This window comes from Micromesistius poutassou (genome assembly GCF_964030765.1).
Source record: "Micromesistius poutassou genome assembly, chromosome: 23".
Classification (NCBI taxonomy): domain Eukaryota; kingdom Metazoa; phylum Chordata; class Actinopteri; order Gadiformes; family Gadidae; genus Micromesistius; species Micromesistius poutassou.
Genome location: NC_140293.1, coordinates 3032169 through 3048072, shown reverse-complemented (window position 1 = coordinate 3048072; position 15904 = coordinate 3032169). Strand labels below are relative to the sequence as shown.

At 45.6% G+C, this 15904-nt stretch overlaps 2 protein-coding genes across 2 annotated transcripts; one reads left to right on the top strand and one right to left on the bottom strand.

Moving 5' to 3' along the window:
• Positions 1-3771: 3771 nt before the first annotated feature.
• Positions 3772-9412, top strand: trim2b (tripartite motif containing 2b; the record flags this gene model as incomplete). The annotated part of the gene is made up of 13 exons (XM_084487105.1): positions 3772-3873; positions 4095-4246; positions 4431-4611; positions 5036-5295; positions 5810-5948; positions 6222-6407; positions 6660-6858; positions 6966-7069; positions 7383-7550; positions 7950-8118; positions 8419-8489; positions 8579-8719; positions 9260-9412. 13 exons carry the CDS (start codon positions 3772-3774, stop codon positions 9410-9412), a joined length of 2025 nt encoding a protein of 674 aa, XP_084343231.1.
• Positions 9413-11975: 2563 nt separating this feature from the next.
• Positions 11976-15459, bottom strand: LOC311368698 (L-amino-acid oxidase-like; the record flags this gene model as incomplete). Its single annotated transcript, XM_084487490.1, has 7 exons — positions 11976-12774; positions 12899-13035; positions 13749-13814; positions 13973-14168; positions 14334-14446; positions 14744-14973; positions 15441-15459. 7 exons carry the CDS (start codon positions 15457-15459, stop codon positions 11976-11978), a joined length of 1560 nt encoding a protein of 519 aa, XP_084343616.1.
• Positions 15460-15904: the final 445 nt, after the last annotated feature.

Genomic DNA, 15904 nt, shown 5'->3' with positions numbered 1-15904 from the left:
TAGATGTGTGTGTGTATGTGTGTGTGTGTGTGTGTGTGTGTGTGTGTGTGTGTGTGTGTGTGTGTGGGGGGGGGGGGGGGGGGGGGGGTTCTGTGTGTGTGTGGGGGTTCAGTGGGAGGTGTGTGTTGCGGATTAGCATCACGGCGAGCATGCTAGGTCCAAAAGTAACGGCAGAGGCACTGAATGAAACACAACACAGCACATCTCACCCCCAGCACGGTAAAACCAAATGTGTTACGCAAACACTGAGGAGACTGCCAGACAGATGGACAGATGTATAGAGAGATAGAGGACAGAAGGACAGAGGAGGGACACACTTACGGTCCAATGGGAATACAGGCATCGGATTACCCAGAGAGAGAGAGAGAGAGAGAGAGAGAGAGAGAGAGAGAGAGAGAGAGAGAGAGAGAGAGAGAGAGAGAGACAGACAAATAGACAGACAGACAGACAGAGGGAGGAAAAGAGAGTGATAGAGAGAGGGAGAAAGGGAGAGAGAGATAAAGAGAGAGTGAGAGAGTGACAGAGAGATATACGGAAAGAGAGAGAGAGAATAGAGAGACAGACAGACAGAGTGCAAGAGATCAAGAGTACGAGAGAGAGTGATGATTATGTTTAGTTATTAAGTAATAGCTGGTCAGTTGTTAAGGTCACAGACTAATTATCAATTCATGTCAAGTGACTGGTAGAGCCAGTCACTACACTGTCACCAGACACACACACACACACACACACACACACACACACACACACACATAAAAAGTATGTCAAATAGCTCCAGTGTCCTCATTTGCATAATTCTTTCACATCATTTAATCTTCTTATGACATCAAAGAAAAGACAGACAGACAGACAGACAAAAAGACAGAAAAAAGAAAAAAGAAAAAAAATATTAGACATGATAGGAAACATGTTAGGGTTATGATTAAGGAGACATGGTAGCAGAAATGTTCGGGTTGGGATAAAGGAGGAATACAGGGAGACATGTTAGGGTAGGAGGATTAAGGAGACATGTCAGCAGAAATCTTAGTTAAGATAGAAGAGACATGTTAGGATAACTGTTAGGGTTAGGATTAAGAAGACATGTCAGCAGAACTGTTAGTTGGGATAAAAGATACATGTTAGGGGACATGTTAGGGTTTGGATCAAGGAATTATGTAGGGAGACATGTTGGGAGACATTTTGGGAGACATGCCTGTGTTAGGATAAAGGGGACATGAAAGGGTTGCGATTAAGGATTCATTAAAATTTCTCCTCACATGAATCCTTAATCCCAACCCTTTCATGGTCTCCTCTTGTAACATTTAATGTTACAAGAGGAGACCAGGTAGGAGACAAGGTAGGAGCCACAAGAAATGTTAGGAGACATGTTCAGGATGTAAATAGACGTGGTGGAAGACATGATAGGGGACATGTTTGTTCTATGGAGACATGTAGGAGACATATAAGGAGACATGTCAGGGGACATGGTATGGTTAGGATTAAGGAGACAGGCTAGGAGACATTTTAGTATTAGGTTATGTAAATTTCACAGGGCGTTTATTTATCTTTGCCTGTCTGTTGGTTACCATAGTAATGGCCACAGAGACCGCCTCTCTGTCTCTGGCCTACATCTGAACCAGAGGATGTCTGGTCACCTGGTTCAGAGACTAACCTCTCTCCTGGTCTTATTGGTTGTGTGGTTCAGAGACTAACCCTCTCTCCTGGTCTGATGGTCACCTGGTTCAGAGACTAACCCTCTCTCCTGGTCTGATGGTCACCTGGTTCAGAGACTAACCCTCTCTCCTGGTCTGATGGTCACCTGGTTCAGAGACTAACCCTCTCTCCTGGTCTGATGGTCTTCTGGTTCAGAGACTAACCCTCTCTCCTGGTCTGATGGTCACCTGGTTCAGAGACTAACCCTCTCTCCTGGTCTCATGGTCTTCTGGTTCAGAGACTAACCCTCTCTGCTGGTCTCATGGTCTTCTGGTTCAGAGACTAACCCTCTCTCCTGGTCTGATGGTCTTCTGGTTCAGAGACTAGAAGAAGGCGAGACTAGAGAAGGCAAAGACGTAGTCGGGAGGAAACGGGAGTAAACTTACGAAACTGGGAACTGTTATAATCACTCAGGAAATGCTGGGATGCTTGAAACAAAGAACAAAGACGAACTGGCACCGAGGACGGGAAACACGCCGACTAAATACACTAGGAGGGGAATGTTAGGCCCTGTCCCATTTCTCCCCCCTTAAAACCTCCACTTGGTTTGGAGTGCCCTCAACAGTAAATCTTCCATTTCGTTTTAAGCCTGCATCCAACCTCACTACGTTTTGAGGGTTGATTATAAGGGCAAAATAGCACTCCCCCTTGCTCCCTACAGTAATGGGACACCCTACCCCTACACAAGAACGCGCAAAATCTAGGGTTAGGGCAAAAATCTAGGGTTAGGGGAGGTATTGGGACGGGGCCTTAATGAGGGACAGGTGAAAACAATCAGGGTGAGGGAGGACAATCAGAGATTGGGAGTGAAGTAATCAATTAAGAGGGCAAGATGTGAAACCCTCTCTCCTGGTCTGATGGTCACCTGGTTCAGAGACTAACCCTCTCTCCTGGTCTCATGGTCTTCTGGTTCAGAGACTAACCCTCTCTCCTGGTCTCATGGTCTTCTGGTTCAGAGACTAACCCTCTCTGCTGGTCTCATGGTCTTCTGGTTCAGAGACTAACCCTCTCTCCTGGTCTCATGGTCTTCTGGTTCAGAGACTAACCCTCTCTGCTGGTCTCATGGTCTTCTGGTTCAGAGACTAACCCTCTCTCCTGGTCTCATGGTCTTCTGGTTCAGAGACTAACCCAATTTTATGGTGCTATCGGTCCTATTGGTCATATTCTCCTGACTCCCTGACTGGACTGGCTACCTGGACATTTATAAATACATATTTGATACTAGATTATGCTGCACAAGCTTATGACAGACGTTTCGCTTTATGGACTTTTGTGAATAAAAATTACTTTTCAACTGCAGCTATTTACTCTATGAACAAATAATTATTTCTAGACATTATACCGGTGAAAAATGCAGCCATCCACGATTCAATCCATCCAGGGAAATCTCTCTCTATGAATTGTACATTTTAGAGAGATATAGACTACTGCAAGGCCGCCATTCAATTACTGTCCTCAGTCTGCCCAAAACTCATATTCCTCTGCTTGTTTCCAAAATCCAAAGCAACGCACTTAGCTTAATGTAGCATTAGTTAGCTACCTCTAGCATCCGTTGGCTGTATGTAGCACCTGTTGTCTATGGGTTGTAGATAATACTGGAATATATATTTATATATATATATATATATATATATATATGTAATTATTATTGCGACGGATATAATTTCTTGTCATGTATTCCCTTCTTTTCTTCACTAGGACACACCTATGTTCAGGGTGACCTCTGAGTGACCCCTCAGTGACCCCACAGAGCACCGCCCTATCAGCAGAGAGCATCTTTCGGACCTCGGCCTCTCCAGCGCTACAGACATCTGATTGTTGAACCCTGACCACAACCAAACCACTAAAGGAGTCGAAGATAAACGACATGACGCAGGAGGAGAATTTGAAAGTGAATCTCCTCTCAAAGTTCTGGAACGAAAGTATCAAAAGTTAAGCCCCTCCCCCCACGTAGACGAGGGGGTCTGTCTGGAGGCTAAACCCCTCCCACTGGAACAGGGGGCGTGTCTGGTGGTTAAGCCCCTCCCCGAAGGGTGGTGTGGACGGAGGGGCTTGTCCTGGTGCTGGGGGAGTGGCCTGATGGAAAAACACCAACCGTCCCCAGAGAGCAGCAGTGAGGAGTGCACCGTCCTGGAAGCCCCGCCCCCGGACCCCAACGGCTGCCTGCTCCACACTGGAAAGGTAATATTAGTAGTATTTTATTTATTACTATGAGTATTTTTATATAATGTATTGTTTTAGCATATACGACATCATCATTATTACAACTATTATAATCCTAATTATTGTTGTATGTGTATTATTGTATATATTATCATTATTAAACAAGGTATTATATATTATTATATAAGGTATTATTCATTTTTGATGATAATGATTCCCTCCCTCCCTCTCTCTCCCAGGTGGTGGAGCTGTACTGCAGGGAGTGCTCCTGTGCGGTGTGTGACGACTGTATTTGTGGGGACCATGAGGGCCACTCGACCACCCCCATCGGGCCGGAACTGGAACTGCAGCGCACCACCCTTAAGGACAGACTGGAGTCAGCCAAGACAAGGTGGGTTTGGAACTGTGTCCATCCGTAGTCATATTATTAAACTATGGCACAGCCATGTAACTGAGTTGAATTGCGAATCAGTTGTGTTGTCGTTGTGTTTTATGATGTATGTAAGGAATGCACAACAGTGTAATTATATGAAATTCTCTTCCGCTCTCTCTCCCTCTCTCTCTTTCTCTCTCAGACTCCCCCAGATCTCAGACACGTTGTCATTGGTTAAGGAGATTCTGCAGCAGCTGACCAATCAGAGAGCTTCTATCGAGGAGGACATCCAGTCCAGCTTTGAGGATCTCCACAAACAGCTGGACGTCAGGAAGAGTGTCCTCATGATGGAGCTGGAGGTCACCTACGGCCTGAAACAAAAGGTACTACTGCAGTAGTACTAGTATAAAGTACTAGTAGAACTAGTACCTACGGCCTCAAACAGAAGGTAGTACTACAGTAATACTAGTAGAATTTGTACCTACAGCCTCAAACAGAAGGTAGTACTACAGTAGTACTAGTATAATTTGTACCTATGGCCTCAAACAGAAGGTACGACTATAGCATTTTATTTCTTGTATTATTAGTATTTTTAATACCCAGAAAGCTAGTACTATTGAAGTACTAGTAGTTGAGCACCTATGGACTAAAACAGAATGTGATGTTTATGTGTAGTATTAGTACCTACGGCCTCAAACAGAAGGTGATGTTACTCGGTAGTATAAGCAGAAGTATTCTAGTATTGTATCATTCCATCCTAACATGACCTCATGTGCACCTCTTCCTCCTCCTCCCCTTCCTCCCCAGGTGCTGCAGGCCCAGGTGGACAGCCTGTTGCGGGGGGAGGGGGACATCCAGGACAGCTGTACCCAGACAGAGGAGACCTTGGCTGGGGAGACCTGCGCCGCGAGCCTGCAGGCTGAGCAAGGCCTGGCGGAGCGGCTGGAAGAGTTGACCAATCAGGGCCTGCCGTGTCACCCGGAGGAGAACGACCAGCTGGACCTTATCCTGGAGACAGATGGCCTGAGGAAGTCCATCCACAACCTGGGGGCCGTTGTAAGCACCAGGTGAGAGGGAGGGTAACGCTGCTGTTCTTAGCACCAGGTGAGGGCTAGCGCTATGCTACCATTGTTAGCACCAGGTGAGAGCTAGCGCTATGCTATCATTGTTAGCACCAGGTGGGAGCTAGAGCTAGGCTACTGTCCTTAGCACCAGGTAAGAGCTGGGGCTACACTGATAGCAGTGGCGACATATGATGATGTCACAGGGATAATCAGATGATGTCATGTTGAGAATCTCATGATGTCACATTGGTAATTGGATGACATCACGTTGATAATCAGAGGATGTCATGTTGATAATCTGATGATGCCATGTTGATAATCAGATGATGTCATGTTGGTCATCAGATGATGCCATGTTGATAATCAGATGATGTCATGTTGACAATCAGATGATGTCACGTTGGTAATCAGATGATGTCAAGTTGATAATCAGATGATGTCATGTTGATAATCAAATGATGTCATGTTGATAATCAGAAGATGTCGCGTTGATAATCAGATGATGTCATTATTCTAGTGCGGTGGCGAGCCAGAGTGAGGCTATGGGAGCAGGTCTGGAGCAGTGCATTGTGGGACAGCCGGCCTCTGTTACCATAGTGACCAGAGACAAATCAGGAGGAGCCTGCCGGAGTGGCAATGCACTACTCTCAGCGGAGGTGCATACACACACACACACACACACACACACACACACACACACACAGAGCCACATGCACCCTTTTTCCTTGCTACACTGGTCCCACTTCAAAAGCAACCTGAGTGTGCGTTTGTGTGTGTGTGTGTGTGTGTGTGTGTGTGTGTGTGTGTGTGTGTGTGTGTATGTCTGTGTTCGTGCATGTGTGCGTGCGTGCGTGCGTGCGTGCGTGCGTGCGTGCGTGCGTGTGTGCGTGCGTGTGTGTGTGTGTGTGTGTGTGTGTGTGTGTGTGCAGGTGTTCACCCCAGATGGCAGCATGGTAGACGGTGATATCCTGGACCATAAGAACGGGACCTATGAATTTATTTACACACTGCCCAAGGAAGGACACTTCTCATTGGCTCTCCGGCTCTATGACCAACACATCAAAGGAAGTCCCTTTAAACTGACCGTCAGCAGACCATCCGACATAGACCATGATGTACGAAACTACCTTAATATCATACTCATATATATATTGTAATATATATTAAATATACAGTCCGACATAGACCATGATGTACGAAACTACCTTACTATCATACTTTTATTAATATATCATATAATGTTAATGTCATACTTATATTAATATATCATAAAACATGTTAATGATTTTAGATCAATATATAACATGTTAACATTAAAGACATATAGATCTATATTTAAACATGTCATGTCTGCATGGTGGGTCCAGGTGTCCTCCCCTCCCACCACCACAGCTACCAGCTCGGCGGCCAACGCCACCCCATCCACAGGCTCCTCTGAGGGGGCCAAGCGGCGAGGAAAATCCCCTGCTCAGAAGAAGAAGGCCTCCAAGAGAGCAAGCAGCGCACTGGGCACGCCCAGACGCAAAACACACAACCCTATAGAGGATGACCTCATCTTTAGGATAGGTACACACACCCACCCACACACACACACACACAGACACGCACATATAAAAGACATATGTCTATGCACATGTGTCTACTTACCTGTCTGTCAACCTGTCTGTCTATAGGGTCTAAGGGGAGGAACAGAGGAGAGTTCACTAACCTGCAGGGCGTTGCTGCTTCCGCCACTGGAAAAATACTGATCGCTGACAGCAACAACCAGTGTGTTCAGGTAGCACGCACACACGCGCACGCACGCACGCACGCACGCACGCACACACGCACGCACACACACAGAGGCACACATACACAGACGGACAGACAGACCCACATACACAGATATACAAACACACACACACACACACACACACACACACACACACACACACACACACACACATACACACAGACGTACAAACACATACATACACTGGAACGCTCAAACATTCAGACCTATGCACATACTGAGTCGGATATGTTTTCCGTGTATCTATGTGTGTGTAGTGTATGTGTATTTAAGTATATTTGTGTGCGTGTGTGTATAGATTTTCTCCAACGAAGGAGAGTTTAAGAGCCGGTTTGGGGTCAGAGGTCGGTCGCCGGGGCAACTGCAGCGTCCTACAGGCGTGGCGGTGCACCCCAGCGGTGACATCATCATCGCCGACTACGACAACAAGTGGGTCAGCATCTTCACCAGCGACGGCAAGTTCAAGGTAACCTTGGTAACCGCCTCCTCCCACTAGTTCAAGGTAGCCTTAGCAACCGCCTCCTGCCACTAGTTCAAGGTAGCCTTGGCAACCGCCTCCTGCCACTAGTTCAAGGTAGCCTTGACAACCCGCCTCCTACCATTAGTTCAAGGTAGCCTTAGCAACCGCCTCCTACCACTAGTTCAAGGTAGCCTTGACAACCGCCTCCTGCCACTAGTTCAAGGTAGCCTTGGCAACCGCCTCCTGCCACTAGTTCAAGGTAGCCTTGGCAACCGCCTCCTGCCACTAGTTCAAGGTAGCCTTGACAACCGCCTCCTGCCACTAGTTCAAGGTAGCCTTGCTCTCAGACTGACCCGCTTGATAACTAGATGCACATCTTCTAATGGTCTTCTGTTGGCTGCTCAGGCCAAGCTGGGCTCCAGCAGGCTGATGGGGCCCAAGGGCGTGACGGTGGATCACAACGGTCATGTGATCGTCGTCGACAACAAGTCCTGCACCGTCTTCATTTTCCAGCCCACCGGGAAGCTCATCTCCAAGTTTGGTAGCCGTGGCAATGGGGACAAGCAGTTTGCAGGTACAAGCAAACCTGCAATCAGTCGATTCCTAACCAATGTAACCAGTAGAAGACGTGATTACATTGTGGTTGTTTTACTCAGCTCCCAGTAGAACCAGTATAAGACACTGGATGTACTGGGAAGCTCCCAGTACAACCAGTAGAAGACACTGGATGGACTGGGAAGCTCCCAGTAAAACCAGTAGAAGACACTGGATGGACTGGGAAGCTCCCAGTACAACCAGTAGAAGACACTGTATGTACTTGGAAGCTCCCATTAGAACCAGTAGAAGACTGTGGTTGCTTTGTGTGTTTCTCTAGGTCCCCACTTTGCTGCTGTCAACAACAACAATGAGATCATCGTGACGGACTTCCACAACCACTCTGTCAAGGTGCGTGTTGCTCTACCCATCATTGGTTTTTGCTGGTCTGACTGGTTTCATGCGTTGGTCTGACTGGTTTCCTGTTTTGCGTCGGTTAGGTGTTTACACCTGACGGGGAACTGGTCCTGAAGTTCGGGTCGAACGGCGAGGGGAACGGGCAGTTCAACGCTCCCACAGGCGTCGCCGTGGATACCAACGGAAACATCATAGTGGCGGATTGGGGCAACAGCAGAATACAAGTGAGAGAGACACAGAGACACAGAGACACTGAGACACAGAGACACTGAGAGGAGAGAGAGAGAGAGAGAGAGAGAGAGAGAGAGAGAGAGAGAGAGACAGACAGACAGACAGACAGACAGACAGACAGACAGACAGACAGACAGACAGACAGACAGACAGACAGACAGACAGACAGACAGACAGACAGACAGACAGACAGACAGACAGACAGACAGACAGACAGACAGACAGACAGACAGACAGACAGACAGACAGACACACACACACACACACACACACACACACACACACACACACAGAAAGAGAAGAGAGACACAGAAATAAAGAGAAAGAGAGAGACAGACAAAAAGAGAGAGAGAGACACAGACAAAGAAAGAGAGAGAGAGAGAGAGAGAGAGACAGACAAAGAGAGAGAGAGAGACAGAGAGAGAGAGAGAGACAGAGAGAGAGAGAGAGAGAGAGAGAGAGAGAGAGAAAGCCATGCACACCAACCTTCCATCGGGGATGTGCAAACCCCAACCAACCATGTGGTGTTGCAGGTGTTTGACGGGAGCGGCTCCTTCCTGTCCTACATCAACACGTCTGCAGACCCCCTGTACGGACCCCAGGGCCTGGCCCTCACCTCCGCCGGACACGTGGTGGTCGCCGACTCTGGGAACCACTGCTTCAAAGTCTACCGCTACCTGCAGTAGACCTGGATAGGGAGGGAAGGGGGGAGGGAGGGAGGGAGAGGGAGGGAGGGAGAGGGAGGGAGGGAGGGAGCATGTGAAAGATGTCAAAATTGAACAATATTGATCATTCTCGTTACTATGATTACTTGTTGTTCCCTACATGGACTATGACTATATGACTATGACATGGACTGAGCTAACTCTAGCCTCGGCTTTACCGTAATTTGTCCTTGTCTTCCCACAATGCATTGTGGTTTATAGTTTGTGGTCTGGGATTAGGAAATGACTGAATGTTCACGTCTTAAAAGTTCATAGAAGTCATGAGCTTAACGTCTATCAGCTAATGTTACCTATATATTTCACACCCATGGTGGACTACTTTGCCTTAAAATGAACAAAGTAATCCATGTGGTTGACTAATGTCTAATGCTGTGTATATTACGATTGTATGAATATGGAATGTTTTATCTTTCTTTATGTTTTATAGACATGGTAGTCAATTAGTCAGAGATCAATGCTTGACTATGGTTGCTAAATGCATTTATTTATTTATTATATTGGATGCTTTACTGTGGTTGCTAAATGTATCAATTTATTCCATTGGATGCTTCATTATGGTTGCTAAATGTATTTATTTATTCCATTGATTCTTCTATTTATTACATTGGTTGCTTCACTATGGTTGCTAAATGTATTTATTTATTCCAATGGATGCTTCACTATGGTAAATGTTCCTATTTGAATTGAATGATAGCCTTGGTGGGCAACCCAGTATTTATGCTTCGCTTCAGTATTAATCTATTTTTTTTGAGAAATCTCTGGCAAGAAAAATATCTATACATCTAACATATATATTTTGTGAAAATATCTTTATCAAGAACAACATAATAATCGTATGCAGAAGACAATACTTCATGTAATACAACATATTCACTTGCCAAAACATCATTAATGGAAGAATTATAGGAGTTCTAGAATGTTGACTCTGATTCTAGAATGTTGAGTCTGATTTTAGATTTACATTTAGGGTATTTAGCGGACACATTTATCCAAAGCGACAAATACAATAAGTACATTTGTCAGAAGAAAGAGAAAAAAACAATATATCGCTATCGGTACACGAAAGATGTTCATAGACACAAGTGCCAAGCATTTACAATTCTAGAATGTTTACTCTGAATCTAGGATGTTGAATTTAATCTAGAATGTTGACTCGGATTCTATAATGTTGAATCAGATCTTGAATGTTGACTATGATTCTAGAACGTTGACTTTAATTCTACAATATTGGTCCTGGTTCTCGAATGTTGGCTCTGATTTTAGAATGTTGTCTCTGATTCTAGAATGTTGACTTTGACACACAACTGGGTTTGGTTTTAAAGATGGCATGAAATGAACATGGATGTGTCGGACCTTGATGCTCAGATCCCTCCTCATCTGTGTACTCATGGAATACCTGCAATACACCATAGCAATGAAAGCTTGTGCCTCTCACTTGCCTGTCCAGAAGGAATCCTCGTCAAACGAAACATCAACCCGTGGTTTACAATATTATTATCAATCAATTATTAAAGCATTTACAGTGAACCTCAGAGGAATATGGAGGTAAAGATCTCCTTTCCTCAGTTTTAATTCTTTTTGAATCTTTACTACTGCACTCTCCATCAGCTGTCTTCTATTGCCTTCATACCATATAGTTTGGTTTGAATATTTCATTCTTTGTTATTTTACCTGGTCATTTATTTGTGTTCTGTCATGTGCATTGAAAAGCAGTGCCCATTACATATAATATTTTCGAGTACCTTATATTATATGGCATTAGTTTTAATACATACATGTTGTTAGCGGGAAAGTTTTTCTCCTGCACAGGATACTGTATTGGAAGGCCTAAGAGGAAACTAGAATATAACCATTCAGTTTAATTTCTGTAAAAAACGACAAGGTTTGGGACGCCAACAGAGTTTACATGTTAAAAGCATGACCTGGTATTCAATATGGAGACTGGTATAAAATATGAAGAGTGGTATTAAATATGGATACTGGTATTCAATATGGAGACCTGGTGTTCAATATGGAGACTGGTATTCTATATGGAGACTGGATGGACAAGAAGATGGCTGGTTTAATGATACATCATATGTTGGCAAGTGTAAAGGAATTGGGCAGGAAAAGTTACAAAAATGTAATTTTGATAAAAACGAATGACACGACTTGTGGGAATGAAAACATTTGTAAACAATAGTCTTCTGTACGTTTAATTGAGGTGTTGAGTGTTTATATTGCTTCATTATGGGTTGCTTATTATGTTAAGTAACATGACTTGGAAAGGGCATGTAAAGATACAACACTTGCATGCCTGTAGGTCGCAGTCTCAGATTGGTAGATTATGCCAGGTCATACCAATTTAATTGGAGCTGTGTTCTCAAGGCTAACACATGCAAATAAAGAGCTAGTACTGCTAGCATCAAGATATTATCTTCTCATGTTTCAATATGTGATAAATAACAAATGACTGATGGGGTGTTGGAGTTAGAGCTCTTCTCTAGTGGTAGACATGAAGCTGTCTTGAAGCTGGGTGTTGGAGTTAGACCTCTTCTGTAGCAGTGTACTTGACGCTGTCTTGAAGCTGGGTGTTGATGTTCTTGGCAGCTCTGATTGCAGTCTTCATGGCTGTTTCAATCCAGCCGTGAGTGAAGTCGGTGTGTTCCCCAGCGAAATGAACCCTGCCCTGGGACTGGAAGAGCTCAGAGGCGATTTCAGTATGCTGATAGGGAGTGAAGAGGGCGTAGGCTCCCAGGCTGTAGGGGTCAGAGCTCCACTTCTTCACCACCACCCCGGTGCAGAGGTTCCGGACCTGCTCCCCGTGGATTAGCACCAGGTCCTTCAGGGCCACCTCCTTCAGCTCCTCGTCCCCCAGGCCCTGGAAGAGCAGAGAGTCGTCGGACCAGGTGTAGGAGGCCAGCAGCACGCCGATGTCTGGGTTCTTGGGGAAGCCATGGCTGGGGTAGTAGATGAAGCGAGAGGGGCGGTCTGTGATGCTCTTCCCCCCCTTGATGCCATCAGCCTCCCAGAACCTTCTGCTGAAGGTGAGGATGATCTTGGTGGAGCTGTCGTAGTGAACGCTGCTCAGCGCATTCTTCTTACTGGTGGTGAGAGAGGGGTCAAATTCTATGAAGCGGGCCGCCTTGGCTGTGGTCGTGACCAGGACTGCGTCAGCAGACAGCTTGGTCTGATCTGAGTCTTCACCCTTCTGGTAAAATACATCAACACCAGTATCTGAGTGGGTGATTTGTTTGACGCTGGAGTTCAGCTGGGCGGGGTTAACCAGGACGTTATGCAAGGCTTGAGGGAGACGATCTGAGCCATCCACCACCTCAAAATACCTGGAAGGACAAATATATATATATGTGTGAATGTAAATAGTTAAGAGGTGAGTGAGTGCAGAGGGTTTGGTGGTGAATGAGTGAGTGCAGACTGTTTAGTGTGAATTATTGCGCAGAGACTGACTCAGTGTTGTCGTTGAGATTTGCTTGTTCGTAGAGCATCTCGGTCAGGGCAAGGTACATCCAGCTGTTCACATTCAGCAGGTCTCCTATCATCCTCACCTCCTCAGAACTCAGGTTAGCCACTTGTACAAAATAACCCTGAATAACACGTGAAAACACATAGACACACACACACACACACACACATACACACACACACACACACGTGCACACACACACTTTGGTTTTCGATGATCCATGAATCAAAATATTTGAATTTATGGCACAAATGTGATATTTATACTTTACAAATGACCTAACCTGAATGATTTATCAATGGGAAACAACACCCAGTTTGAATACACTGGAACTAATGCTGTGACTAATAGCGATAGAGATAGCGATCTATATCTATGTTTATGTTTTTTCAGTAGTGTGAACCGTGACTCTTGAGCCTTGGCCCTCTGCCCCCCCCTTCCCTGTAAAAAGCAACCACCAGCTTAGCTTACGATGTCCTCTCTAGTAGCTCAATGTGTCCTTTGTATAGCACTGCACTGTGTCCTCTCTATAGTGCTGCAAAAGTTACTCAGGACAATTCCCGCTCTGAAACAACATTGATACGCGAGTCCAGCCTCAGCAATGCGCCGAGCGAAACAGCACAGAGAGAGTGAGAGATCACTAGAACAAAAACCAGCTTAAGCAAAGGCAAAACCTCTTGAAAAAATCATCACACAAGCTGTGTGTGCACTTCAGTACAATATGACAAAACGCATGACAGTGGACAAATCAAACAATCCCCACAGTAAAGGTGTTGCCCCTCGGTTCATCTGTTTTGTTTTTTTTCATTATTATTTTTTTAAATATATATTTACCTTGAGCGAATACTGGTCATATCTCTTAAGGGCAGCACATCCTTCATGTTTCATTGAGTATTTTACCTAAACACACGCACACACACACACACACACACACACACACACACAAACACAGCCACACCGAATATGCACACATTTTGTTTGCCACATCATTATGTTCCAACGTTATCTGTATGGTTTTGGCAGCCATTTTAAAGAGAGGGTGGTCCTTGGCTACGAACCGCTTCCAAGGCCTGATCCAGCAGCTGATCAGCCGACAGGGCCTTGTTGGGGATGTTGTATTTGAGGAGGGCGGGGTTTTCTTTTGCTGCCCCGGTCTTCACACGCTGCCCGTTGACCAGGTAGAAGGTGTTGGGGTCATACATCACAAACTGACTCAGCTCCACACCCAGCATCTCGGCGTAGTGCAGCACAATCCTACAGAGAGAGAGAGAGAGAGAGAGAACAACACAATGAGACTGCGAGAGAGAGACAGAGAGAGTAACAGAGACACACACACACACACACACACACACACACACACACACACACACAAACACACACAAAGAGCAAGTTGGGCTGGAGTAGGACCGGCTAACTTACTGGTGGAAGCTGGGGATCCTCATGGCTCCCAGATCAGCATACCAGTGCTCTGTCGGGTGTCTGTAGGTCTCCACCCTCCCCCCCACCCTCCCACTAGCCTCAAGCACCGTCACCTACACACACATGCAAACACACACTGAAAATTGTGTAAGCACTTTGGTTTGGTTTAAATGGGGGTGGACTGGCCATCTGTAAGTTAAACAACGACTGGTAGTTTCAGGACCGCCGTCGTCCGCCAGCCTGGCCCAATCATATCAGTTTGCAGTGAATTCAATTCATTTAATAAATTAATCTTCACGCCTTACCACAGCTGGCGTCATTGATAACAGCCAACACATCACAGTGACTATGTTGTACTCTTGTCTTAACTATCGTATTTATTTATATACTTGGGCCTTGAGACAGGTTACCTGGTGTCCCGCGTCCTGCAGCAGTTTGGCAGCGGTCAGGCCGGCCATGCCGGCGCCAACGACCACCACGTGTCTAGGGGTCTGGGCAGGGGGGAGGCCATGGATACTGATGTCCAGAAGCTCCTGGTAGTTCTTGTCCACCAGACAGTCACTGAGCCGGTCCTGGAAATTCCGGAGGTCCCGTGTAGCTCCCCGTGGCCAGGGCACACAGGCCAGCAACACCACAACTACTGCTGCACATTCACACACCTCGAGATGTGAATGTTACATGGACATATCATCGATGAAGGTTGTTTGATTAACCTGGAAAACTATTGACACTGGGAGCTGCCCACTACAATGACAGTATTATACCGGGCGACACAGGGAGCTAGGGACGCAAACGTATAAACCTTGAGTAAACGAGTGGAAGCAAAAAATGTTTGCAATGTTGCAAAATCGTATCGTACTCCTTTTTCGTTTCCGTCAACCTCTTATTAATTAAATTTTACTATGTTGATATGTATTTCATAGTCCGAAATTAAGACTTTGGAGTTACGAATTGTGGTTAAAACTAAAATACGTGTTCCCCAAGAGTTTTACAAGTTTTACAATGATGACACGTGGAAATAACAGACCAGCCAACACAAGTAGAAAACATTTAAGGATATATTTGTTTTTTCTTGAGTTCCAACAGATGCTTTCTGAGTGTACTCACCTGGTTTCCAGAGGGCCATGGATGCTGTCGTCTCTGAGATGGATTCTGTGGAGATAAGGGTCAGTGAACCACTTATAATCTCCTAAATTGAGAAGATTATAGGTAGGTCATGGGTTCCTACCTTTAATGTTAAAGCTCTCTCTCCGACTGTTTGACGACAGAGCAAAGCATGTCAATAGCAGTTTGCATCCTATCGTGAGACGTCGATCATATGATTGACAGGGAAGGCAAAATTCTGAAGAGTAACGGTGTGCCAATCAATCATAACAGTCTGGCATTGTATCACGTGTTGCAATAGAAATCCAGAATCCAGACAGAGTTTTCATGGTCAGGCAATGTCTTGGGCAAAAATACAAGGTTAAGGAAATGGTAATGCAGAAGGTTCCCAGTACAACCACATTTGACTGCTGGTTTTACTGGTTGGACTGGTAGCTGCCCCGGGGTGCTGACGACAATCAGCAAGA